The sequence below is a fragment of the Toxotes jaculatrix genome, chromosome 24 (genome assembly GCF_017976425.1).
Source record: "Toxotes jaculatrix isolate fToxJac2 chromosome 24, fToxJac2.pri, whole genome shotgun sequence".
In the NCBI taxonomy this organism is placed as follows: domain Eukaryota; kingdom Metazoa; phylum Chordata; class Actinopteri; family Toxotidae; genus Toxotes; species Toxotes jaculatrix.
In genome coordinates, this window is record NC_054417.1 from 1,688,312 (window position 1) to 1,715,000 (window position 26,689).

The following is a 26,689-nucleotide window of genomic DNA, read 5'->3' on the forward strand; positions in this document are numbered from 1 at the left end:
GATTCTCGCAGCCTCACGGTGTTCGAGTACAGCTTTGACTCTGTGGGGACGAGCTGGAATGAAAATCAGGGGGAAAAGGGACACCATTGTCTGGTTTGGGCCACCAGCTCAGCCAACAATCCAGGCTTTGTACAGAAGTTTACCTCTGACTCCTCAGCAGCAGCAGCTTCTGTGTGTGAGGCATTTTTAGCTCAAAGTCAATCAACTATTTTGACTTTTGTCTTGACTTTTGATGTGAATGGTGTGTGTTTAAAATGAATGGAGTTGTTTCCTTGTAGTTTTGAAAAAGTCTCTTGTCACATATACACTAATTATTTCGACTGAGAAACTCCTTTTTTACTGACAAAGCAGCATTAATGAATTGAAACTGTCAGCAGCGAGCTGTGGCACTGACATTTTTAAAGTGTAAAAAGTTTAAGACACTCCACAGTTTCTACTCTTTGTTTGTTTTGACAAAAGGCACTAAGATATTCATTTCACTGTGAGCTGATTATTTGTTGTGGTTTGTTGCGGTGGGAAGATATAAAGATGGGCGATATGGGAAAATATAAAAAGTCTTTTATAATTGCTAGATTTAATAAAACCAGAAAAAGAATAAACCCTGAACTCCAGCTTCTTCTGTTTTGTAAATCTACACAATTTACACATCATTATCTTTTGACCTGTTTTTAATTCAGGTCTCTTTTTCCAACAGCACAATTGATAAATAATAAACCAGACATTTATGTTATAGCTGACAATGAATACAGACTGTAATTGCACCACTTGAGGGCAGCAAGCCCACAGATTTCACTCCCTGTGAACAGGCTGAGCAGCATGCATTTTAAGGTGCCAGTGTTTTTCCACTTAAATATATATGTTAAAGTTTGTACATTTGTAAAAATTTGCCAAAATGTAGCCCGGATGCATCTTTGTTAACTTGTTCAGTTTTGTTTTATTAATTAATATTATTTATAAGGGGGTTCATATTATTTTGCCAGTGTTTTCCAGATGATTAGTCATCTGGGAAGTGTTTCGTCACTTGTATGGTATAGTGAACTTTATGTGATGTTGCTGTTAGGGAGCGTCGGGGAAAAAAAGGGGTGGAATAAGTTTTTTTTTTCTTCCTACGACTCTGTGATGACTAACGCTAGTCCCACTGATCTGACAAGGCGGCTGCAGATAGGCAGCTCAGGCAGAACAGCGGTTAGTTGTTAGTTTAATTTTGACTTAAACAACTAGATACAATTCCCACTTGGATTACTCTGCTTTACATACAGTCGCCCATGCTTCACTTCCTTTCTTGGTTATGAGATCTGTAGACACGTTAACCACAGCCAGTTCTCCACAAGGAGGAGAAACCAGGTCTTGCCAATGTTATCAGGTCAGAATGACTAGATTTGTCCCAGAGGGATTTCATCACATCTCTGCGCTCAGCTGCAGACGGAAAAAGACAGAACTCCTGCTAAGACGTGCAGAAAAACAAATACAACTCAGAAAGCTCGTGGTCTTCCTGCTGCGAGCAGTGACAGCAGCTGACCAAACAACTCACATGGACATGCTGTACAAACCAAGTCTATGAACCGAGTACATCAAACACAGTATTGATTTTTTGTCTGGTGAAGAGAACTGTAAGTCGCACCTCATAAAAAAAAAAACATAAAAATGATTAATACTTATCCATGCTATCTGAAATGAATGGTTGTTCTTTAGTTTCTTTTTCTGCAACCTTTAGCAGTAGCCTCTTCACAGTGCTGCAGTCGTAAACAATACAATGCTTTCATGTTGCAAAAAGTGTGGTTTAGTACAGAGTCAAAAAGAATGATCAAGGAGCTTTTGATCCACCAAAGGTAATTTATTTGTGAATACAAAATAGACATCTGATTAAATTCACTTTCCTTTTTTTTTCCAGCATTCAGACAGGTTCACAGTTACATCATTTCCCAACAACTAGTTCAATCAAAAAAAAACAAAAAAACACATCTATACATTCTGAGTGCAGTTAACATGAACAACAAACAGAAACTAGTGTTGTCTGTGCTTTAAATACTGCTCTATCTATTAACTATACTGTTGCTGTTTAGGTAACCTAAAGGACATTTTAAAAAATCTACTTAATGTTTGCACCATAGTTACCTGTCGCATCAAGTAACACTGCATTCCTATGTTTTCTACAGATCTGAGACCAGTGCTTCCTGCAGCTTTAGATATGTTGAGCTGGTTTTAGGAGCTGGGAGCCCTCTTGGCAGTTGGTTTGTTTGGCAAAATGGGGCTCTCACAAACTCACAAGCAACAGGCAGTGAATTGGCAGCAAGATTATTGCTTGAGATACTGCTGAAATTTAGATAAAAAATAGAAATACCACTTTCAAACAACCAAATTCTGTGGTGTGCATTTAGATATCAAATATCAAACTAGAATGTCTGTGTAATAAATATCTAGAAACATTATTTTCATTTAATTTCTCCTAAGCTACACATTCTGTAGCCTGTTTTCAGGTATCACAAAAGACGAATAATTTCAAATACCCTGATGCTGCATTACAAATAGTAGATCAGCGCTAACAGTACTATAAAATACTAAACTATAAAATTCAAACAGCACATTACACACTGCCTAAAATCTGCAGCTTACCGATACAAAAGCTGGGTAAGAAGGTATCAATCGTGATGTGATTTTACAACAATGTGACGTGAAAATTTGATTATCAAGAAAAGAAAAATTTAAAAATCAATTACACTGATGTGGTCAATTGTAATAATTGTAACATTAAGTGCAATAGGAGTGTTGGTGATGGAAATAAGTATTGATGATGTTTGTTGAGCCAGAAAATGCAGCCTATTCCAAAGTTATTTTTGGTGACTGTACAGTAATCATGGAGGGCAAACCCCTGCCACTGACAGAGGACAGTTCACCCTGTTTCAGCTGCAAATTCTCCTTGTTTCCTTCCTGCACAAAGTACAAAAAAAGGCTCAATTTAGACCATTACCCTAATGGTCCCTCGCTGTATGTACGATGGTTTTCCACAATACTCAAGGAAATAATACTGCCCCCAGTAAAAGTAGAATTTCATCATCTTCTCACAGTTACAACAAACCTCATCTGATCATCAAAAACAAATACAAAACTCTCCCAAAACCTCAGACACAAGATGCCTGCAGCCTGTCGAGGCTTATGCAGAATTTTACGTAGCAGAGGAGGCACTTTTATAATTAAGGCACAGTAGTTAACACTGAATGAGCTTCTCCATCAGCATCAGAGGGTTGAAACGATTGATCCTGCTGAGTCTCGAGAGCTCCTAACAAACACATAAGATCTGGATGGAAAACAGAACCGGTTCTTGACGTTATGCTTTGGCATTTTTTCCGTTAGACAAAGGCTCTGCCTCCGAATTCGCTGCCACGGGGCTGAGCTCTGTGGGCGCGGCCTGGTTCTCGGCCCCGCCTCCTGCGCTGGGCTGGTTTCTATAGTGACGGATGATGACCACAGCAGCAGAGACAAAGTAGGCGACGGCAAGAAGGGTAAAATAAACGAAGTAAACCAGGAACTGCAAAAGGAAAAAAGAAATGCATCTTCATTCAGATAATGTGCAGATGGAACAATAATTCCATAAAATACTGACAGAGAACGCTGTGCTAACTATCGCCGGGGGCTGTACAACAGGCGAATACTTCACTACTTTACTGTGATAACAATCTTTACTGCAACTGACTGGAAAAACCTACCACTTGCTGTGCTGTCATCATTCAGGTTTCCATCCAAATGTAGTGCAGAATAACTTGGCTTTCCATCCACTACCTCACATAACATCTGAAGAAGTCCGGTCGGGTTGGATTAAATCAATGCCGGGGCGCAACGAGATGACGAAAGGAGCGCCAGTCAAACCTCAGACGATGTGAAACGACGTTGAAATCGTGATGGAAATGTGGCGTTTGTTTCACGCATTAATTCGATGAACGTCGCTCGCGCCTCATGGCGCCGCACAGATCTGATGCGTCTGTCTACGGCAAATTTTTTTTTTTGTCTCACCAGAAAAGCAGAAGCTTCAGTGAGGTTGAATGCTTTATGTCCACCGAGATTTATTCGCTCATCTGTTTCCACTGCACTTTGATAAAAAGAATCAGATTTCTAGATATTTTTCACAGCAGATGTTTTGAGTCGTCAAAGCGGTAAAGTCAAAGGTGGAACTCATCACACTAATGTTGGCTCTGTGTAAAGCAGCAGTCAGTGTTATTTGTTCCACCTGTGCTTGACAAGTCAAAATGTCTACTGTTAAAACTTCCACTCTGTATGCTTCCCCCAGTCATATGTAAACTGAAAACGTAATTTATTTACCTAAATTATTCTGAAAATCAGTTTGTATTCATTGTGAAATATGAATAACTTGTACTGTAAGTGTACTGACACATTTGTTGCACGGAGTACATCCAGGTGAACACGCAGCCAAAGCTACATGTCTCCAGTGTATGTATACGACACCTGCATGGTCTGCTAAGGTGTTTTACCTGAGTGTGCACATCCAAAGCCAAGCTGCTCTTGTCAGCAAATATCAGGATGATGATGCTCTTCAGTATGGTGCCCAGGAAGGTGTTGATGCCAAACACCAGCGCGCACAGCTCCTTGGTGAGTGACGAGGCTATCTGGAAACTGCAGAGAGAAAATAAATGTCACCACAGACCAGTTTAAACTTCGTAATGTTCCACATTTTTAAGTAAGTTTTTGTAGTCACTCTTTTTTGGCACTCACGTCGCAATAGGCACCAGGAACTGGTAGAAGCCTCTGAAGAGGACATAGGTGATGTAGCAGACCCAAAGGTTGTTGCTGGTGACCATGAGGAGCAGCAGACCCGCCTGCACCGCGGTGATGATGCCGATGACCAGCTCAGACCAGACGTTCCACCGGATTTTAACAAAGCCCGCCACGAAGGAAGTCGCTGCACCTGGATAAAGACACACATCAGTTACTGCCCTCCAAACTGATGGAAGTTCAGGATTTCTAAAACGTTCTATTTTATTTAAACAAGCTGCGACCTTTGTGCTTTACAGCTGATAACTGATTACTAATGTCTAAACCTGATGTAATCACTTCAGAGTAAGGGTGGGCCCTTAAACCAAGTCTTCAAATGTGCTTTTTATTTGAATATGACTAATTTCCAGACTTTTATCTTTAGTTCTGACCGTCAAAGGCGTGTACTGTCAATCTGTAGTGAAGTCAACTTTCCTCCTTAGTTCAGTTCAATCAGTTTGTTTTAGAACACAGAAATTCCACAACAAATCCATAAGTTTCAGGACGGAATTATCCATGCAACTTTTTCACTCACCTTGCAAAAATTTGACTATTAATGCAAAGATAAACACTTCCCGCTCACCTTCAACTGTAGGGCTTCTGATATTTTGTTGTTGTTGAGCACAGATGAGTTGTTCCCACTATTTGTATCTAAATTTAGCAAGCTGGAGTTGCACCCATGTGAATAAAAGCATGGAGGACTCTGAAACTGACACCCAACGACTGAGAGCGCTATATGAGCACAGAGCATAAAACAGAGATTTAGACTTCAACAACCCAGTGCCGTTCTTGTAAAAACTGGACCCTATATATCCAAAAATGTCTCACTCAGTAAGGTAGAAGCCGCCTCCACTCCCCCGTTGTAAACGTTCTTCTTGTCAGTGTCCTGGGAGACTCTGCTCCACAGGATGTGGACGTAGAACAACACCAGGTAGTACCCTGTGGAGTTGAACACCCACCACAAGGACCAGAGCCTCAGGTTCGGCCTCCTGACCACATTTCTCACCTCCAGCAGCATCTGCACAAAGACAGAATCCTTCCAGCGCGATGCACAGAGCGCGGGGGCGGCAGAGCTCGACTCGCTCTCTTTTGGCTTCATTTTGTCCAGTTCTGATTCGGTGGCTCTTCCCGACACAGCCAGTTTCTTTTGCTCCTCATTCTGCATCTGGTTGAAAAACATGGAGCGTTTGGGCCATGGCAGGCCCACCGAGAGCAGCAGACCAAAGCTGACGAAACCCAAAGATATAGCGCTGAGGGTGTAGAAGTCGACGCCGGCCCAGGATACACAGACCTGACCCAGCACCGAGCTGGTGAACACCCCCAAGAGGACTGAGGAGCGTGAGTATCCGGCCACGCGCTGGTAGAGAACCGGGCTGACCAGGGAGAAGATGTAGGAGGAGTAGGCCACGCGACAGGCCAAGGTGATGCCGTAGAAGAACTCCATGAACTGCATCTGAATGAGGCTGGTGCCCAGGAGCAGAATGAGCCAAATGACCACCTGACTGAAGCCCTGGACGATCAGGACCGGCTTGTAGCGCAGAAGATCAGTCAGCAGGAAGGCTGGCACCAGCACGGCCATGTAGGAGTACGTCAGCACAGGGGTGATCTCATTGGTCACCTGGGAATGAGAGTGAAATCACATAAAGCTCACATCAAGGAGAGAAATCAGTGAGGTCCACCCAAGAGTTCAAACCCTGCAGATGCCTCATTTATTATCATACAGGACAAAGAAATGCAGCAAATCCTCATATTTGAGAAGCTGAAAAAAAAGCAAACGTTTCACCTGCAAAATGACTGAAACCATTAATCAATTAACTTCTGGTCAACTAATCAATGATTTGTCCCTGCTCTAAAGCAGTGCTGACATAAATGCATAATAGGAAAACAGAGTTAAATGCACTGTAAATAAATCTGACTTTTCTCTAGATTAATATATTTATAGAAAACATCATGTATAACACGGCCATAATTTATAGATAATATCAACAACGTTTATGCTGCTTATTTTTCTGGCTGATGACCTTTGCTGTTGATAATTGTAAATGTTACCGTGAATAATTTGGTGGCACGATGAGCAAATGTGAAGTCTTATCTCTCTAAGTTCCTAAATGATTAACCCGGGCCAATTTTGGTGCCCTCATGGTGACATTAATTTGGAATTAATTTGTTGTCATGATACATTTCCACCTTTCAATGATTAATGATAACATCAAATAACAGTATCTGTTTATATATGTGAAGCCACCTTTTAAACTGTTTATTCAACTACTATCTCGTCACGCCATGACAGTGTAACAGGAAACTGGTCAAACTGGAACAGACTGACATTAGTTTCACCAAGACCAGCTTTAGATCCGTGATAACATGAGTTGATTACACTGCTTCAGATACAAACATATATGGAGGTGAAGTGTGTGTTTGTTACAACAGATCGGTCTGAAAGAAGCGGCTCAGCTGCAGAGCTAATAATATGTTCTAACAAAGTGTTTTCCCACTCACACTGCCCGAGCCAGTCTGACAAACATCAATATGCTGGAAATATTTAACACTTTCTCTTCTCTGAATGACAGTTTGGCAGGGAACCAACTGTTCCTGCTCAGAACGAGGTCATGGTCAATTCAGAAAAAGGAAAAAAAAAAAGAAACCATCCCATTCCGTTCTACAAAACCCTCATCCTACATTCCTTGATTATAAACCTTCACAAACCTATTACATTGACCCAGTTAGGAGGAATGTGAACTTTGACCTCAGTAAGATGGATCAGCAAACTCCCCACAGGGCACTCATTATTTGTACTGCTTAACTGCATGGAGGAAAAGGCGAAAGACGTCTGTACTTCTGTGGACGACGAAAACAACTTCTCAGCTTCATTATTGGCTTTTGTATCAGTACTAACTTCACTGTATTGAAGATGCTACAAATGTGGCTGCACCAGTGTTCCTTCACTTCCTTCACACACACGCATACCTGTAAAAAACACCAACACATTTCAGTCTGTGTGCACTGCTAACCTGTTGCCTGGTGAAGTTCTTCTCAGAGCTGAGCAGATATGGTGTAATGAAGGGCTCCCCGGGCCTTATCGATGTCATAAACCCATAGAAACACAAGAATATCACGGCGCACTTCCACTTCCTGGCCTCCTTGGCTTCCTCTGGAACACCTTCGGAGAAAGTCGGCGCCTCGGAAGAAGAGACAGCCATCTCTATGTCTCCGTCTTCATGTCCTTCAGTATCTTTAGATGCAAGCACTGTCAGGTCCATCTCTTTCTCCACCTCCGATCTGTCCCCACTTCCCGCGGTGTCGTCTGCTACCATTGTGTTTGCTGGTTTTTGGGCCACACTGTGATGCAGGGTGTAGTTCTTGTTTTTGTTTTTTGTCAAATCAGCATGCGAGGATTTGTTTTGCTGAGCAAAGCTGCCGACGTCTTCTTGGAAATGAACCAAAAAAGTGTAAAAAGCCAGCTGTAAACGTCAAACAAACCGGGGTTTTCCCCTCAACTCTTCTGCTTCTCCATGCCAGAGAATACTGAAACGGTGAAGGCGAACCATTTAACTGGGTGATGACGGGGTAGTTAAAATGCTACATGCTGCTGTTCACATGTAAGAGAAAACGTTGACCTTTGCTTCATTCCACACGGTGACATTGTCTGACAGCAAGCTATCCAGCAGCTGAGTGCGGTGTCATTGTCAACCTGAAAAGATAACAATGTTGTTAGTTCGTCAGATGATTTTTACGCTGTGCAAACACCGCCGCTGACATCTGAGCACGGCTGCGTTTTCTAGCAAAACTGTGGCAGACCACAAAACACTGCTGTGACTAAAACAGGGCTGCAATTAACTCTCATTCTCAATGTCAATGCCAATCGCCAGCTCTCAGAGTGCTTGTTCTGTCTGACCACACAAAACCCTCTGGGCTTTAGAGCTACTCAGAACATAAAATTACATGGAAACTAGAAATGCTCTCCCTTTACTATCATATATGGACGAGAGTGAGACATGTCCATCAGTGTCCAAGGTGACGTCTACAAATGTGCAGTTCTGTTTGACCAACGGTCCAAACTCCAAAGGTATTTAGTCCACTATAAAACAGAAAATAAATAAGTAAACAAAAGAGCTTCCTCTGTGGGAGGCTGAGAACAGCTGACATCTGGGAGCTGTGCTTGAAAAACAGTCCCCGCTTTCTTTGTGTTGATAAACCTATTGATTGATTGAATAGTCCTCTCTCTCTAAGCTCTAAGGCAACGATTTACATAATCAGATCATGATTATCCAAAGTCCTACCAACCGAATAATTAACCAGTTACTTCAGCTTTAAAATCAGACGTGTGGTTATATCTGCTGGATAAAGCAGAGCCATGCTCAGTCACATTTCTCAGCACAGCTTCGCTCACAGACTCTGTCTGAGGGGCGGCACTTTCTGATGAACTATATAAAAGTTATAACTATATAAAAGACTTGTGAACTACATGGCCGAAGTTACGTGCCCAGACTTTAAGGGGGGAATGCAAACAGATTACACAATCTATTCAGCGGATCACACACAAACCAGCGCTCCACATGCCAGCATATTAAAAAACAAGAAGAAGAAAAAGAAAACACAAAGGCTCGTCTTACTGTTACGTTAGCTGCTAATGTGCTAAAGCTCGCTAGTTGAGTTCTTTGTGCAGGACAACGAGACGCACATCGGCGAAGTCGCTTCGACGCACAATCAACAGACAGATGTAGGAATTTACAGCTAGCACGGCGGTTAACGAAACATAGCTGTAAGGACTGCACACTCGTGTAGCTCCTGTTGGCACGAATTCAAAACACTGCGTTTATGGCGAGTAACCGACAAACCGTAAACATGACAAAAAAGCTGGTTCTCCGTTAAAAAGGCGCAGTTTACTTGTTTGTAATTTTAAATTGTTCAAATTCGAGCAAACGTTACATACCTCGTGCGTTCCGTCAAAAGCTGCTGCTCAATTGGCCAATCGCGTCTTCTTTACTGCGCGTTGATTTCTGGGCAATGTAGTTCCACTGGGTCTGAAGGCAAAACTTTATGTAACCAAAGTAAACTGATTTTCTTTTCGAGTTTTTTGTTTCTTAAATGCAAAATGATTATTATTTATTATTATTATTTTACAACCCATAAGAAAATTAATATGCAGATGTGTCAATATAATAATATGCAATACTGTAATGAATAACATAATATTATTACTATTGTGTATTTTGAGAAAACAAATGTATTAAATCATTTTGTAGCTGCTTGTAACAGCACAGACAGGTTTCCCAGTTGTCAAGGTCAAGTTTCAAAAGTTTTGCATATCAGACAGGTGAGTTATTAATGATTTTATTGGCAAAACAGACCCTGTGAAAATGAACCAACCACAAATCCACAGGAACAAATCAGTCTGTTCAGGGAAGGTTGCAAAGCGTGTAACTGCCAGCTGTAAATACAAACTTCAAAGCTCAAAAGACTTTAAGTCATACTTAAATAAACACGGAAACATAGTACATGGGACGGTCTACTGCAGTGTGCACAGTAGTTAAAGGCATCCAGTTGAACAGATCCACAATATATGTCACCACATCAAAAGTGTTTCACTTTGTAGCAACAAAAATACTTAATGAGAAAAATATACACAGACTTGATCAAATCACAGGCTGGAATTCGTGGCTATAGGTGATTGAGCTCAGTAGATGGCAGCAGTGTACAACGTAATCCAAGAGTAGAATATTAAACAGTACTGTAAGCATACAGAAAAATCCTGTGCAGGGCAAACACAGCTTTCTGGACATCAGATGGATATAGCTTCAAGAAAAAAGACTACACTATAATAAATGCTCTTATTTTAAAACATAATCATTATATCATAAGTAACCTACCTTTTCCCTGGTTGGTTTGTCTATTCTGTGGCACTGGCTGTGTCTTGAAGATCAATTTATAATTATTACAGTCTGAAGGGGGAATTTACAGTTTGTGGGTAGCAAAAGCTCTTGTACTTGAATTTTGAAAAGTGTGATTTGGATTTGGGAGAGCACCTTCCTCTCTGGAATGAAAAAATAAACTTGGAAGTGTGCTGTGTTTTAAAAGATCCATCGCTCCAAAGCTTTCAGAAAACAGTTCTGCTTTCAGAAAACAGTTCCGCTTTCAGAAAACAGTTCCACTTCCTTCTGAGGTCTGAGATGTGGACCTGCTGAACCTTGACCCTGACAACCTCTCCTGCCTGAACTTCCTTTGAAAAAGCTGCATCATCTTTTTCCTGAACTTCTCCCCCACGAACGCATAGAGGACCGGGTTGATGCTGCTGTGGAGCAGACCCAGACTGTTGGTTGTAAACAAGGCCAGGTTCACTGACATCCTCATGGCACAGCCATATGGTATCACATCACCCCTAATCAGTGTGTCTACGATCATGGTTACATGGTATGGTGTCCAGCACAGCACAAATGCAATCACCACGGCTGAGATCACCCTCATGGCCCGGTGCTTCTGGAAACCACGAGTGCGCAGCAGCCTCGCAATGGTGATGCTGTAGCACACCATCATGATGCACAGAGGGAGCAAAAAACCAAAAATATGGCGCAATCCACGGGTGGCGAGTCTCCACGAGGTGGCACTGCCAATGTCGAAGGTTTCCGAGCAAATCATTATGTCTGTGTTATTGTTGAGCTTGGTGGCATCGTTGAAAAGCGCAGGCAGACTGAGGGCCCAACCGAGGGCCCAGACTCCCGCACAGAGGACCCGGCTGCACATCCTCTGGCGACTCTTGACACTGTCACTGGCGCGCACGATCACAAGATAACGATCGATGCTGATACACGCCAGGAAGATGATGCTGGTGTAGAAGTTCGCCTCCACAATAAGACTGAGGAATTTGCACATGAAGTCTCCAAAGATCCATCCTCGGACCACTGCTACAGCCCAGAACGGGATGGTGAGGGCCAACAGACCATCTGCTATCGTCAGATGAAACAAGTACACCTCCGATGGAGTCAGGGCCTGTCTGCTGGTGCTGATCACCCACCCCACTAACAGGTTTCCTGGTACTGCCAGTAAAAAGATGAGTATGAGGATGCAACACAGGGACAGAGCTGCGTTGGGTTCCAGCATCTTCACGGGACATGGTGATTTCCTTGGATCAGGGCTGTAGGTTGTCAGATTGAAGTCGGTGGTTACATTCAGTTCTTCATAAAGATCCTCAAAGTAAAAGCTGAGCGACGAAAACACGGATCCACCTTCTGCCATGTTCAGGATGGTTGAGATTTTAAGCTGTAGGAGGCAAGCACAGTTTGAAACCCTGTATATTCTCCTCTTTCATAGGTCAGTGTTGACATTGTAAAATAATAAATAAATAAATCCAGTAATGGACAAAACTGCGCTTGAAAAGAGGGAAAACGTCAGAAAGAGGATGAATTATATTACACTTCCCTTTTAACAATTACAAGCAGCTGTTTTCCCACAGTTTGGAAAGTTGCATTGTGCAGCTTTAAATGTACAGCCCCTGTAGATACTCACCTCCCGCACTGACCTGGCCTGAAGTTTTCAAAGATGACAAGCTTTACAAAGATGTTTGTACAGACCAGCACCCTTTTATGAGTGACACAATATGGGTTTTTGATGGAGAGATGGCCCAATGTCCCACTTCCTTCCCCAGCATGTTTCTGCATGTGCCTGCGTCAGATGATTGTAGTAACAGGACTTGTAGTAACATTTTGACATGATTAAAAGATTGAAAAAAGATGCACATAGGAAAATGGTATGTCATGAATGTATTTGTGTTCATTTAACTTATATATGGGATTTTGAACAGGAATATATATTATTACAGTTCAAGGTTCAAGACTCAGATTTTTCATCCATTAATAACAAAGAAATTTCTGTGTTCACATCCTCATGAACCAACACTGTTCACCAAAACATAGGAAATAAATATCCATCAATTAAATACACAAGTAAATCCACATAAAAATGTTTTGCAAAATATCTAGAAGACAAAATTACTAAATAAAAATAGAAACTGGTGTCAGGACAGCTTCACAACCAGTACAACTAGTCAGATTTTATTCCAAAATAAAAGCATCTGACTTTTAAAAAAGAGACTGCATCCTCTTTCCCTCATCAGAACACTAAAGAATCCTTCGTGACCCCTTCTGTCTGTAAGTCAGGCTAAGACACAATATGTCCTATATAACATGAAAGCCTGCCATATGTGATGTGGCTCTCTCTTTTATGACGTTATTGGGTAATCAGGGTTGTGTGGTAAGGTGTTTTTATAAATCAGCAGGTCAGGATGTCAGCTGTGGCACTTTCTGGAAAGTAAATGCTGTAATATTCTCGCTCTTGCTGTTGCAAAAGTCTTCCCCTGATTTGATCCCTCCCTGCGCCTACTTTTGACATCTTAAACAAGTTAATTTGTTTAATCCCTTTTTATTAAACTTTAAGTTTATGTTTTTCTCTCAGCCTCGAAGATGAGGACGATGAATAAGTAGATGATTTCTCATTAATGCTATATAGAAAACATCTCAATCCTCTCAAACATAAATGCAGTTGACTTCAGACAGTATTTTGCCTTCTGTAAAACTGGGGCCACAGTGCCACAAAAGATCCTCATATGCTTAATGACAACACAAAACCAGACAAAGCCAATCCAAGAGAGAAGGAAGCCTTTTTAATTTGTCTGTCATCTACAGCACTGGTATCAAAATTACTTTATCATCTGCATGTCATCACATAAACACTGGAGGCCACTTCACTGAAGTCCAGTTAGGGAAAGTCCAAAGGATTTGATCAGAGACCCTACATCTTACACAGGGGTCCTATGTGGATCTAATACTGAGCCAGATCATGTGTTTACATTTGTTTATTTTCCTGTCTATGCTCTGGATGAAATTGTGACGGCCATCATTATTCAAATATGGTTTAATGCCCCTGACATGTGTGTACAATGATGCCAAAGATCTTAATAGCTATTAAAAAGATATTTGGAGATATCAGTTATAATTATGTAATCACTAAATGTTGGTATCTGGAAACTTGTTTATTGTAGTAACATCAGAATCATTTTAGTGATAACAAGTGTTGATAACAACAGTTCAATCCACTATATTTTTATTAATTAAATACAACATGTTGGTGACATACAACATGTGAGATTTACAACATGGACAGCATTCACTTGGGTGCTTCATCAAGCTTGGGCTCTGAAAAAAAAAACCAAACAACAGAGAACTATTAGTGACAGTTGTTTCTGTGTGTAAATCAGTTTTGAAATGAGATGTATGACACCTGTACAACATGTAACAACACTTGAGATTAGATCTGATATCTAGATAAGAATTACAGCAATTTATAGCAACTAGCTAATTGTAGCTTCAACAAAAATACTCTGAATCTCAGGAATAAAAGTGTCTCAGAGAATCATCTTGCTTTGACAAGTGTCACCATCTATGCACTATATATAGACACAGACAAAGCCTGAAATCACAGTGCATCTCTTCAGTCACGCATTTCTGTTAACACTGTAGATCATCAAAATAGTTATAATTTCTATTCAATCAACAATCACAGGAGACGACACAGCACCCCATGTAAACCAACATAAACTTTTACTAACCTGTGAATTTTACGTCAGGAAACTTGGTGAGATCTCCTCCACCGTAAAGCCTCTGTAGTTTGGTTACCTCTTCAGACAGGTTCTTCTGGTAAGAGGGCCCTGCGTCCACGATGCCACCAGAAGCCCTGAGAGAGCCACGGCATCAAATAATGTTTGAGAAATGAGCGTGACCGTGGTCGCGGGAGTATGTTTGAATATAATTTAAATGGATGGGACTGTGGTTTAAATTTGTGCTAAAAAAAAAGCCAAAAAGTAGTTCTCCATTTTTCAAATTAATATTTCACAAGTTAGTGAACACTGAGCTGGAAGCCTACTTGCAAAATCTTTTTGATGTGAACTCTGATCGACCATTGAAATCTAAACGATATTTCTAAACAGTAAGGATGTGGTCATGACAGGAGTTGTGTATCGTGCACTGACTTGCTCTTGGAGTTGTAGTCACGGATCTTGTCCAGGAATAGTTTCTGCACGGGGTCGAGCTCCTTGGCCCGGTTGAAGAGGACAGCGGAGATGCCAATGTTCCTTCGCAAAGTCAGGCTCACAGCAGAGCGCAGTACAGAGGACAGCTGGAATAATCTGTGAAGTGCCATCTAAAGGAGAAAAGAGGCCTCGGGTTAGGCTGTTCTCAGGACTGTATCAGTGCAGCAAGACATGATCAGCATCTAGTTTGGTACAATAAGTGGAAATAACTACTAATATAAAATTTACTGTGAAATGTACTGGGTGGGTCACTTTGTACTTCAAAAGCTCCCCTGTACATCAGTGAACCAAGGGCACTGTTAAAACCTGGAATCTTTACATAAAAACGGAATAATTATGTTTTATACTAACAACTGTTAACACTGCAATAATCTAAAACTTGTCAAAAATATTAACTGGATTCCTGGTTCACTTATTTGGTGTTGTTCAAGCAATGATTAAGAAAATAAACAAATAAAACTAGTATTTATTTTTATTCCAAATTCAAATTACATCCTGCATTAACCATTGAATAATTTAACATCTAAATGTGGAGGTGCTGCTGCACAGTTGTAGGGAAGGAACGCTGAATAGCAGGCCAGCTAGAATTAGCATATTAGCATCCATGGTAACTGACATTGGGTTAGCTGGCTTACTTTCAAAGCAATTCCAAACAATGGTTTAATGTGACTGTCGCCTTCATTCACTATTTTCACTGCGATTTTAGTCGTGCTCGGTTTCGATGCGGCTCAAAGCTTCATTCACTCGCCCAAACAATATCTAATGCTAGCAAGCTAAGCTAGCTTTAGCTGAGGCAACACAGCCTTCAAACGATATCCTCTGTCGTTCGCTGCGCTGCCGTGTCTCCTGCCGACGTTAAACTCGGCGATGAAACAAGCCTGCGTTTGTCAGTTTGCGCGGTAATCGCACAAAGGGTGAAATTAAATGCGTTTCTTTTAAAATGAAGCACTCACCTTGACTTTGACATGCAGCGCACAGAGTGCAAAAGCGGAGGACCCGCGGTGGATTGTGGGAATGTGGTGACGCAGTGAGGATGGGGCGTTCACGGACGTCAAAACGTGACTTCACATGCGCAGCGCTGCGCACATTTAGGTCGTCCTCACGAACCGAGCAAAGAAACAAGCACAAATATGATAATACAAAAGACAAAGCAGACTTTTTTTTATTCTTAAGTGCTTTTACTTTTTAAACTTTAAGTATATTTTGCTGATAATTGTTCCATACTTTTACTAAAGTGGGATTTTAAATACTATTTACTTGTAATTGTAATGGAGTATTTTTATATTGTGGTATTAGTGCTCCACCTAAAGCAAAGCATAGGTACTTCTTCCACCATTGCAGAGCAGTATAGGATGGGTATTTTATTTATCACTGGAACACTGATTGTATTGAATGTGGTCCACCTAAAACACTGGTTTGATTTCAGTGTAATGCAAAATAATATAACCTTTAGGAAGATGGCCTGGGCTCATCTGTATCAGGAAGTCCTCTAATTTGTCCTTGGGCAACACACTGCAGCCCTGTCAGCTCCAGTCGGCTGTCTTCTGTCTGTGAGTGACCTCTGGCCTCTTTACATGAAGCTCAGATAAAAAAAAAATCCCCTTTCAGGGTATCAGTTTTAAATTAAACTAATATTAATTAATGTAATGCAATGTAATTAATGTTTGGTTATTAGAATAAAACAGGACACAGTAAGATCCAAATTCTGTGATCTGAAAAAACCCCCACAGACACAGCATCTGTATGTACATTCAAAACTTTATTATGGAATACAGTGTAGAAAGCGTTTTCCCAGTCAATGCAAATGGCCTGCACAATATTACACAGTGGAAAACAAAACCAATATATAACCCACAGAAAAAGATAAAAAGAAAATCCTGCTTCCTCTTCTACTCTACTGCCCTCTGTTGGGCTTCTATCAAGCACCCTCTGAAAACCATGGACCCACCCCACTGCAGCCTCCATATGTACATTCCACTCACTGTTCTCACAGATCTTTCTTGCCATTAGATGTCTCAACAGAGTGTGAGGTCACGCTGTATTTTTCTGTAATGTTGAGATGGTGACAAATCTTTAACATGAGCTGACTGTATGAAGATGAACGGGGGGATTCTCACCTACAAGCTTGAATTTACCTCAGACTAATATTTGATCCCTACTTTCACATCCTCGCCCACGACTCGGTCTCAGTCCTCTCGACAGTGAACGCCTAGTATCTATATACGGACTCCAGTGCTGTGCCTCTGAGGAGTCAAGTGTGCGTTGATGGCAGAGAGGTGAGCAGCATGCCTGAAGGAAAAGGAAGGCGAAGGAGGGAGGGAGGGGAAGGGAAAAGCTGGGGGAAGTGAAAATCCATTATATATATACAGACTACCTGCCTGGCTGGCTATCCATCCGGAACTGCAAGTCATTTCCTCTCTAGCTCGCCCTCCTTCCTCCTCCTCCTCCTCCTTCCACCTCTCAGCACTTCACCTGTTCTATCAGCAGAAAGCAAAATGATTACAAAACCAAAAAAGAAACAGCGTCGGCTTACAACTGGACGAAACACCAGACTGAAAATGACAAGACACACACAGAGATAATCTCCATTTCTCTTCCCACGCCCCATAACCTTCACCCCCCTAACATGCCCTTTTCAAAAAACACGGTAACATGAATCCAACAAAAAAGAAAAAAAAAACTAAATAGGGTGATTTCTGAAAGCCCCTATGAATGAGATTTTTTAACACAATATATTTTACTGAATGAGAATCATATACAAACAGAGATGAAGCCAGCCCCCCTCCTGTAGCTTCAGGAACGTAGCATGGTTAAAAAAAAAAATAATAAGAAATCAAAAAATAAGAAATCAAATAATAATAATAATAAAAGAAAAGACAAACACACTTAAATTCCAAAAATCACAGATCTCTTTTAAATGTGTATTTTACATGATATCAAAGCAGAGCCTGTTCATCTAGATTTATATATATTTTTCATCATTGTTTGAAATCACGTGATCACGAGAAGATACTAAATGTACAATCTTGCTAGAATGACAATCTATATGTGAGAAAGGATCTCAAGAGAGAGCAGCGTTAAGATCTTGTTTTTTTTTTTTTCCAAATCCTGTTGTCATTGTTGTCATGCACTACATAGGAACAGCTAAGACTTGAGCATAACTTCAGCAACATTACACGCAATTTAAAAAAAGGACTTTACATTGGCTGATTTTTTTTTCTCTGTTTTCATTCTTTTTTGAAAAACAAAACTGGAAACGATAGAGAAAAACTCTAAAATAAAAACAGCTCATTCAGAATACATAGTTACTATCGTCGTCATCAACATATTCATTATCATCAGCATCTCCAAATATCCTTAAGAGCCTTGTGTGACTTAACACAGCCCAGCTGTCGTAAGAATGCACAAAGAAAAGAGGATGAAGGGAAGGATGGGGAAGGAGGAGGAGGGGAGAGGAGGCTCACTTATACTCCAGTGTAGACTGTAGAGTGAGTGCAGTAGTGGTGCAGTAGGAAGGGAATCATTGGGCCTCATTTATAAAAATCATGTTGCTTGATTTAAACCTGTATTTCATCATATAATCATTACAAAGAATATGACTGGAACAAATGAATAAGTCCACACGTTGTAGAATGATTTAAAATGACTCGGATTCATCTGCATGCAACCAGTTCTTGTAAATGAGGCCCAGATCAGCGTGCGCCTCTTATTCTACTGATCAGTGGTCAGATTTGCCTACACACGTCCAAACCTAAAACCTTCCCAAGCCAAAAAAACCCCAACTATACACTGGCCCTGAATCAGTGTGGAGAGAACCCGCTTCTTTCCCCTATGGGTGGGTTTGTTTCGATGCACTGGGCGGGGCCTTTTTCCATACATCAGCAGGCCCAGACGGAGCAACATATAAAAACCCCTTTCTTTAATTAAAAGGCGACTTGCTCCAATAAAGTGAACAAACTTGGTGCAAACTGGCTTGGCCACAGCGTCCGCCCAGGCAAGAGTGAAAGAAAACCCTGGCTACAGTCGCTCCATATGCTCGTAACTGACTATTTCAGTCACTCAAAGATCTAAGCCACACTGCCTTTTGGAGACGTGGGACTAGTTGGAGGGGGAGGATGGGGAAGGGGAGGTGCGTGATGTGTGGGAGGAGATGTTTTTGTGTGTATTAATGTGTGTGTGTGTGTGTGTGTATATATATATATGTGACATCCTCCTCAGTTCTGCATCTGCTCAAAGAACTTGTAGGTTGGATTCTCGTAGCCGTTCTGCTGCATCTTAGACAGGTGGCGCTCCTCGGGGGTGACGGCAGCGTCCACCTGGAGGTGAACCAGAGAGTGGGTGGGGGGCGGGGGGTTACACACAAATGCTCATACACTGTGCACAAGTATAAGAGAATCAACACTTCAGTACCTTTTTAATGCCTCCTGGATGTGATTATTTTGAAAGTAATTGACAAAAAATAAAGAAACAAGGCCGACCTGACTACCGTTTTTTTTTTTTTAATTAAAAGGCTAATGAAAATTCGGAAATGATAAATGAGGGTAATTAAAAAAGCAAAGCAGGAAATTAATTGGTAACGGGCATTAATCTAATTATATTTAGAGAGTTGTTATTTTTTCAGGGTACCATTACCGCTCTATATTTCTAAGGCCTTTTCAGACTCTGATGAAACATATATAACCTGATGTATCTACATATACACCAGCACCAGTGCCATACTGAAAAACAGCTTGAGCTCACACGTGCGGGCACAGCATCACCCTTACGCACCAGATTGAGTGCCGCACAGAACAGCTTGTACACAGCACACACAAACACAGGTCAGCTGTTTCTCACCTCGATGACTCCGTGGTGGATGGAGGTGTACTGCTTCTTCCTCAGCATCACCAAGGTGATGACGATCACGGTCGCTATGACGACACCTCCGACCATCAATCCGATGATGGCGCCCTTGTTGGAGCCCACGTCCTCTGCGAAGAAGACCTGTGGGAGTGGAAGGGCAGACGGCAGGAGGATGATTTTAATATAATGAGTAAAATACTGTCTTTTACCCCACCACTGACTTTTCTTTCTGCCGTGGAAATAATGTGTCACTGTGTGTTTGTTTCACTGCTGAATAATGAGCGTAGTGTGTTGGTTTTGATGTCTCTCCCCTCAGGGTGACAATGATCTCCTGAAGCTGCTGCTACCTACAGCTCATTTACTGCTGTTTCTTCCCAGTTTTCATTTCCCCAAGTCGTTTTGCTGGGCGTGATTTGTGTAATTACATTTCCTATCACGTATCTGTTTTTGTCCTTTTTCAAATAGTTGAGAATAACAATGCTGTGCTGCTGGGAAACAAAGACGCAAGACAAAAGAACACATGGACAGGACAAATATATGTAAGCTGACTTATTTTTGAGGGATAATTTCCTGGTGGAGACGCTACTGTCTTCCTGTGGCTGCCGGGTGACTTTACCGAAGGTAGAGCACAACGTAAAGAAGAAGTGATGCAGCATGACTCAGCTCCGAGACAACACAACACAGATACACATGATTTAAAGAAATTCCCAAGAACCAAATGAAGGCTTCAGCTTCTGTGTCACGGATTATGCTCCTCTGTGGAGCTCATTTTTCATCATTCAATACCAGAATAAATAGAAGCAAATGGAGTCTTTTGAAGGGAGGAAAACAAGTCCTGATATCTCCACCTCTGCTGACGTTCGTGTCAACTGGCACAAACTTCAAAACGCCACTAATGCATCTTGACATCTCGACACCCCTGCCTGTGCCAGCGAGTGGGGACTTAATTTCAGGCTGCTGAACCTCCTCCACAATAATCCTACGGGACACTGATTGGGGTTACAGTGAATATCAAATTAAGAGGCTGAGTTGAGGAGGCTGCCCGACACACTGACTGCTCCAAGTGAATGCAAGAAATGTGATACGTAATAAAGTGCAGGGATTAAGGGATTAAAGCCTTTAGGTGAGAAGAATAAAGTACGTGGATTATAATTTGACTGAGGACGGATTGGGGTTTTTGTGCTGGTTTTACAGTATTGGATGAGATTAATGAATGAATGCAGAACTGGGTTGGAGCCTTATTATGTTTAGTACAATAACCTGTGGCTGACCAGTGAAATATTTACAGACTTAAACAACTTAACTCTGATCGGAGGACAGTGGATTTTAGAGAAGAACAGGCAAGCGTGACGCGGTTGTCTCCATGGACACCTGTCTCCATGGTGACAACCTTGGGAGTTTACCAGGACGACAAAGTGGAAACATGGACCTGACTGTGTGTGCGTGTGTACCTGTGGACTCGAGGGGGCAGAGTGCAAGTTTGCATGTGTCAGCAAATGCATCTTCATCTGTTTCCCTGTGTTTATTAATCAGCCTGTATATTAACACACACTGGTTTTAAATGAGTCTACGTATCTGCACTGTCTGTGACCGACTGGGCTCGTGTCTGTGTTCAGGAGTTTGTGTGCGTGTGTTGTTTTACCAGTTTCTGGTGGTGAACTTCATATTCAGTGCTCTGTCTGTCCTCCGTCTCCATGCGCAGCGCAGGAATAGGTTCCATCTTCATTCCAGTCACTGGCAGGGGAAGGAAAAGAATTATCTATTATGGATGGTGACACTCAGCTGCTCTCTCTGCCTCACACACAAACTCGCTGAGATCAAACTCACCCGGCTCGAGCAGGACGGACAGAGGAGCAGTGGATGTAACAGCAGTATGAAATGAAGATAGAAAACACATAGCGCAGCATATGCAGTGTGCATAGACCCTGCTGCACAAATCTCCTAACAGCTGCAGCTGGTGCCTTAATGGAGGTCAAGTGGAGCTGGCGGTGTGCAAATAATGGCTGAGAGAGGGAGGGGTAACGGAAAAATATTTTCCCGACTTTACTTCTTATCTTATGATGGATTTGAAGAGGAGACTTTACTTAACCTGGACAAATATGTTTTGCTGTCTCAGAGGCTATTTTAACAAAGCAGCCATTACTAATAAAATGCACATGGAACTGCAGCCATGAACTTAGTAGTTTATGATTTATTATCTATTAATTCCTACATATGTTCTCAAGATAATAATAGCTGTAAACCAACATTAAATCAAACCTTTATATCAAGTGGCTTATTATATATCCATACATCAGGACCGCAGAGTACTGGAAGAGTTTCCTTGACGATATTTATAATTTAATCTGAATCTACAACTACTTTGGCTCCACGTCTCATATGTGGCAGAGGACAGAGTGACTCCAGTGTTGCCACCAGAGGGTGCATTCCTTCATCAAGTGCCATCTTTACAAATGAGTAAGCAAACACTGATAAGGGACTTCAAAGAAAGTGCTTGTAAACACTTTCAGAGTTAGCAGCCTGGCAACCTGGGAGGCAGAATGTGACAGAGTCAACACCATAATATCTGCAGGCCTTATACCCTGTCTATCTGATTCTTTACATGCACATAAACACTTAAAATCACAATACTGGGATAACTTTTTCAACAGCAGCACCAACCTGGCCGTGTGGGAATGCCTCTGTCGAGATTAGGGCGAGAGTCCACTGGCTCAACTAGAGGGAGAGAGAGAGAGACATTTCAGATTTAAATCATTTTGTAGCATAAATATTGAGCAAAAACTCAAAAAGGTAGCAAACTTTTTCATGCCACAAAGTCCGACAAGGCCAAACGTGGAATTCTTATCGCTTTGTAGCGACCAAAATGTAGCTGCTGCTCTTTGACAATGTTATTGCTGTTATCAACAACCCAGTGCGTCAGTAAGTACCCTGGTTCTCAGTGTTAGGCTGGTTGAAGACCTCAGGGTGGATGAAGCCGACTCCGGCCAAGCCCAGAGTGTCTTCCTGGGGCAATAGGTCGGTCTGGCTGTCTCCCAGCTCCTGGTCGGGCATCAGGGCGTCATTGCCGTAGCTCACCCTCACGTCCGTCTGCAGGTTTGCCAGCTGCTGGGCCATCTCCGCCTGCTCCCTCTGCAGGAGCTCTGGATGGACATGATGAGGAGACATGAAGGACAGAGAAAAGTCAGAGGAGACAAGAGGAATGAAGGAAAGAAGAGGGACAGAAGTGGAAACAGGAAAGGAAGGGAGCGTCACTACATTTATCCAAATATTATCAAACATTTTACATCTACCACACCAATGTTCCTCTATCAGAGGGGGGCAGACAGTCTGCAAGAAATGCTTGGCTCAGTTTTTTCATAGACCTGCTGCCTAGAAATGACTGAATGGTGCTTTTTCTTCTGTGCATGTTTGTTCCTGTGTGCATGTTTTGCTGGGCAGCACAGACTGTGACAGTCTCTGAGACAGAGACACAGATGGCTGCGTGACGCATGCAACTCCAATAAACCCAAAAACCCATAGACACCTAACAAATGTGGGGACGGGAGGGAGGGGAAGGGGATTTATCTTCCCGGCAAACAGTTTCATTTGACTCTGAACAGAAGAATTAGGCCAAATGGCTCCAATGCCCTTATCAACAAAAAGATTGTATTTTTGGAGGCTGGAATTTGGAGCATTCAATCTCTCTGTTACACTTCGTACAATTAGGACAGTGTGTCTCCCTCCATATCTCTCTCATGCCAGGGTCAGCAGTCACACAGTGAACATCAAAAACATCTAAACTACTTATTAACAAGATGCAGTGTCGGGTCATTCTGAATAATATTCATTTTCTTCGGCTTTCCATCTTTCCTGGTTTTGCCTCTGTGTTTACATCATTAGACTTTGCCTTTTAGTTATTCAGATTCTCTTTTTGATCAGCGTAATGCTTCAGTGCGAGTCTCTTAAAAAGTGTAGAAATGACAAACTCACCAACTTGGTCCTGGATATCGTCGGCCACACCGGGCACCTTGTAGAGAAGACCCAGAGACTGGTTCATACGCTCCTCAATGACACGCAGGTGGGTCAGCACCTATTGCACACACACATACAAAAAACTGCAATAGCTTGAACTGATCTAAAATAAAAGTAAACCAAAAACTGTATTTATATAGTACAGAAAAGGCAGACTCATACTACATAGGTCTATAAATACTTTAAATGAGGATAGTAGGTAAATTACCTGAGGTCTAATCTGGGCCGCCTTCTTGGGATCCACCATGCGGACGTGTTCAAAGTGTTTGAGGGTGTGCTGCCTGTCCTTCTGCTCAGCACGCACGTACTTCTTCAGCAGGCTGAAGACGTGGCGAGGCTGCAAAAGACGGGGAGAGGACGTATGTGAAGTATTTATATATACAGTCTGGACCAGAAATGGCTCCAGTTGTTGAGCATCAGTTGCAGAGCTGTGCATTAAACGCACCCTGGGTGGGTCCTGCTGCAGGGCGGTCAGGTAGCTCTCCAGAGCCAGGCGGCGGCGGTCATTGAGCAGAGCCTCCACACGGGCCATGTGGGTCTCCACCAGCTGCTGGCGTTCGCTGGCTGCCTCCTGCTCCAGCGCCTCCACCTTCTCCTGGAAACGCTGCACGCACACGACACAGAGCGATGAAAGGCACAGAAAAACTCCCCCGGATGCTTTGTATACGTCTGCTTTATCCACGGCTTACCTGGATGACTGCCTTCTTGTCAGCACGTGGGAGGTTCTTCGCTTCCCTCTCAGCCTCCTCCCACTCTCTCATCACCTGAGCACAAGAAAAGGAAGGAAACACATTAATTAGACTTGTCAATCCACTTTATCTTTTCACGTGATCTGTCAGAGGTTGATTTTACACTTGAGGGAAACATCTTACTGCTCTTTGTGGCATAGATCTGATCTTTTCACGGCTATGAAACGATAACATCTGGGCTGCAGAGGGTAAATATTCGATTGTTCCAGTCTGGGTAAATAATCCTTTCAGTTAGTGCACGTTTATATTTGGGAGTTTTTTGCTTTGTAAATCATACTGGGGGGTTATTCTCTGGAACAAAGTGCAGTACTATAACAGCAGCTAAAGTCTGTGATCAACAGTTTCTGTTCCCTTTTCAGTCTGTTTCATTACGTGTAGAAAGATGACCGCACATCCTCCCTCACCTCCTCCTCTCTGGGGGGATTTTTTTTAAAATTCAGCTCAGGCCTTTACCAAAGACATGACCTGAAAGTATCTATAAGGGTGAAGTCAACTGTGTGAAATCAGATGGTACTGCGCCTGTAGCTCCGAACTAGAGCGGTGCACAAACTCTGGCACCGTAAATAAATAAATAAACACATAAATAAATGTTGCTCTAAGTGCCACACAAGGTTGTTAGTGTTCTTGTCTGGAGCTTTGAGAACTGTGACGTTGCTGAGGACCATCTGGCTCCCCGCCGGAGAGCGAGCCGGTTGATTAAAGAATACAATTAAAGTTGAAATGGCTCAGTCGGCTTACCCGGGAGGGATTAACAAACGCACCTATTCGTTTTACTCGCCACACCTCTTTTTCCTCCATTTTCTATTCATAGAAATATCTTTGTCCACTCCCTGTTACAAAGAAAGTCCTCCTTTCTGTTTTCCCTGCATAGCCACCTTTACTCATTCACATGCTTGTGGTGATTGCTGATCAACTTTAAGCCGGTTAAATTAAAAAAAAACATCAACAGTAAAAAAATGTGAAATCTTTTCTTCCTTCCTCTGCCCTCTCCATCAGTACCTGGGACATCCTCTCACGGTGCTTGGCCTCCAGGCTCTCTTTGGCCTTCTGGAAGTGGGCATGTTCATTTTCATCAGTGGGTGTCTCCAGGTAGTGGTCCACGGCGTCAGGGGAGCTGGGCGTGGCTGTGGGTACTGCATGAAATGACAGTGGAGAGAGGAAAAAGAGGAGGCAGGGAGGAGGAAAAAGCTTTAAGTGAAATATCTTTTTATTGCACACTTTCACTGGGTTGATCGAGGAACTGGTTGTCGCCTCGGCACATATACACACATAACACAGAGGGTTAATAGGGTTAGTGTGAGTCCAAGAGAGAGAGAAAACAAGATAGCAGCTGTAGCTGGAGGCCTGAAGCCTCCAAAAGCAAAGAAGTGAATGCCTCAGATGACCCACAGTCCTTTGTAGAAAAGAGACAAAACCCCTCTCTAATATAACTTCATTCAGGGCGTGATATGGCTCTCCTGCCAAAACACTGACACTGGAATTTATCCTGTGGGCTCAGAAGCACACTCTGAATTGCGGTTGACTTACCAGCCAGAAATATAAGTGGATCATATTATCATATTGCGTGAAACCCAGATTTAATCACTGGAAAGTTGATTATCTTTCAGACGTGGTTGGTAGCGCATGTGTGAATTTGTGTGTGTGTGTGCGTGAAGGACGCACGTCATGTGAAATTGCTTATGTCTGATGAGAGCACATGACCACACAGGACACAAAAACACAGAGGGACGTTATTCGCTTTGACCTGAGCCGAGGGTTTTATAAGCTTTTGTTCCACAAAATCATTTTCACTATTTTCAGAATTAGTGTCCTTGTTACTCTGAGTAATTCTCAGAACAGGCTGTTAACAGTGTGTGTTCACACAGGGACTATTTCTTCCACAGATTTTTTCACTGTTATCTTGCAGTGCTGTGAGCACCACCGATGAAATTCCATTCAGCTCTGTTGTATTAAGGTGGAGGCAAAAACCTCAGAGGCAGGTTTCTCATATCTGGGTAAATACAATTATCTGCGGGGTAGATAACAGAGACAATGACCTCTTAACTACTGTACACTGCAATCCACTAATGTCCAGTTTAAATGCTCTTCTGACGTTGCTGTTCTCTATTTGCTGCTGAGTTCAGTAAATTTGTTTTGCACCATTTTATCTGAGTGTCTACTAAAAGTCACACATGGTATGTACATTATTTTTTGCTAAAAATGTCACATTTCAATGCGTCCCTTATGACACGTGTAAATTACA

The 26,689-nt window shown here is 42.2% G+C and overlaps 5 protein-coding genes across 8 annotated transcripts in view; all 5 read right to left on the reverse strand.

Annotated features, from left to right (window-relative positions):
• Positions 1-26,689, reverse strand: part of s100b (S100 calcium binding protein, beta (neural)) — a 614,446-nt gene that overhangs the window by 124,878 nt on the left and 462,879 nt on the right. The gene's annotated exons all lie outside the window — the stretch shown is intronic.
• slc19a1 (solute carrier family 19 member 1) lies at positions 1,820-9,773 on the reverse strand. Its single transcript, XM_041032312.1, has 6 exons — positions 9,698-9,773; positions 7,776-8,455; positions 5,593-6,382; positions 4,726-4,918; positions 4,485-4,626; positions 1,820-3,526 (listed from the first exon to the last, which is right to left on the reverse strand). The coding sequence occupies exons 2-6, from the start codon at positions 8,076-8,078 to the stop codon at positions 3,326-3,328; spliced, it is 1,629 nt and encodes a 542-aa protein (XP_040888246.1). The 5' UTR covers positions 8,079-8,455; positions 9,698-9,773; the 3' UTR covers positions 1,820-3,325.
• Positions 9,907-12,341, reverse strand: LOC121177918 (C-X-C chemokine receptor type 2-like). The gene is made up of 2 exons (XM_041032355.1): positions 12,268-12,341; positions 9,907-12,021 (listed from the first exon to the last, which is right to left on the reverse strand). The coding sequence occupies exon 2, from the start codon at positions 11,995-11,997 to the stop codon at positions 10,900-10,902; it is 1,098 nt and encodes a 365-aa protein (XP_040888289.1). The 5' UTR covers positions 11,998-12,021; positions 12,268-12,341; the 3' UTR covers positions 9,907-10,899.
• atp5pf (ATP synthase peripheral stalk subunit F6) lies at positions 13,399-15,900 on the reverse strand. Its single transcript, XM_041032405.1, has 4 exons — positions 15,799-15,900; positions 14,786-14,955; positions 14,366-14,490; positions 13,399-13,952 (listed from the first exon to the last, which is right to left on the reverse strand). The coding sequence occupies exons 2-4, from the start codon at positions 14,953-14,955 to the stop codon at positions 13,924-13,926; spliced, it is 324 nt and encodes a 107-aa protein (XP_040888339.1). The 5' UTR covers positions 15,799-15,900; the 3' UTR covers positions 13,399-13,923.
• The window catches only part of appa (amyloid beta (A4) precursor protein a), a 31,293-nt gene continuing 21,189 nt past the window's right edge, over positions 16,586-26,689 (reverse strand). For both annotated transcript variants that reach the window (XM_041032280.1, XM_041032279.1), the window contains 10 exons: positions 25,447-25,580; positions 24,388-24,462; positions 24,144-24,302; positions 23,907-24,035; positions 23,657-23,756; positions 22,615-22,827; positions 22,349-22,402; positions 21,330-21,421; positions 19,682-19,828; positions 16,586-19,161 (listed from right to left, as the gene is read on the reverse strand). In XM_041032280.1, the coding sequence (XP_040888214.1) occupies positions 19,060-19,161; positions 19,682-19,828; positions 21,330-21,421; positions 22,349-22,402; positions 22,615-22,827; positions 23,657-23,756; positions 23,907-24,035; positions 24,144-24,302; positions 24,388-24,462; positions 25,447-25,580 (1,205 nt within the window). In that variant the 3' untranslated portion in view covers positions 16,586-19,059. The remainder of the gene's footprint in view (positions 19,162-19,681; positions 19,829-21,329; positions 21,422-22,348; positions 22,403-22,614; positions 22,828-23,656; positions 23,757-23,906; positions 24,036-24,143; positions 24,303-24,387; positions 24,463-25,446; positions 25,581-26,689) is intronic.

What these genes read in the sequence shown, in the direction of transcription:
- slc19a1 (XM_041032312.1), bottom strand. Translation starts at nt 8,078, where the DNA reads ATGGTAGCAGACGACACCGCGGGAAGTGGGGACAGATCGGAGGTGGAG. An exon ending in AGAACTTCACCAGGCAACAG is followed by an intron (nt 6,383 to 7,775) that starts GTTAGCAGTGCA and finishes TCTCATTCCCAG; the next exon opens with GTGACCAATGAGATCACCCC. An exon ending in CTTTGGATGTGCACACTCAG is followed by an intron (nt 3,527 to 4,484) that starts GTAAAACACCTT and finishes TTCCTTTTGCAG; the next exon opens with TTCCTGGTTTACTTCGTTTA.
- atp5pf (XM_041032405.1), bottom strand. Translation starts at nt 14,955, where the DNA reads ATGGCACTTCACAGATTATTCCAGCTGTCCTCTGTACTGCGCTCTGCT. An exon ending in GACTACAACTCCAAGAGCAA is followed by an intron (nt 14,491 to 14,785) that starts GTCAGTGCACGA and finishes TGGCTCTCTCAG; the next exon opens with GGCTTCTGGTGGCATCGTGG. An exon ending in TCCTGACGTAAAATTCACAG is followed by an intron (nt 13,953 to 14,365) that starts GTTAGTAAAAGT and finishes TTTTTTTTTCAG; the next exon opens with AGCCCAAGCTTGATGAAGCA.
- LOC121177918 (XM_041032355.1), bottom strand. Translation starts at nt 11,997, where the DNA reads ATGGCAGAAGGTGGATCCGTGTTTTCGTCGCTCAGCTTTTACTTTGAG.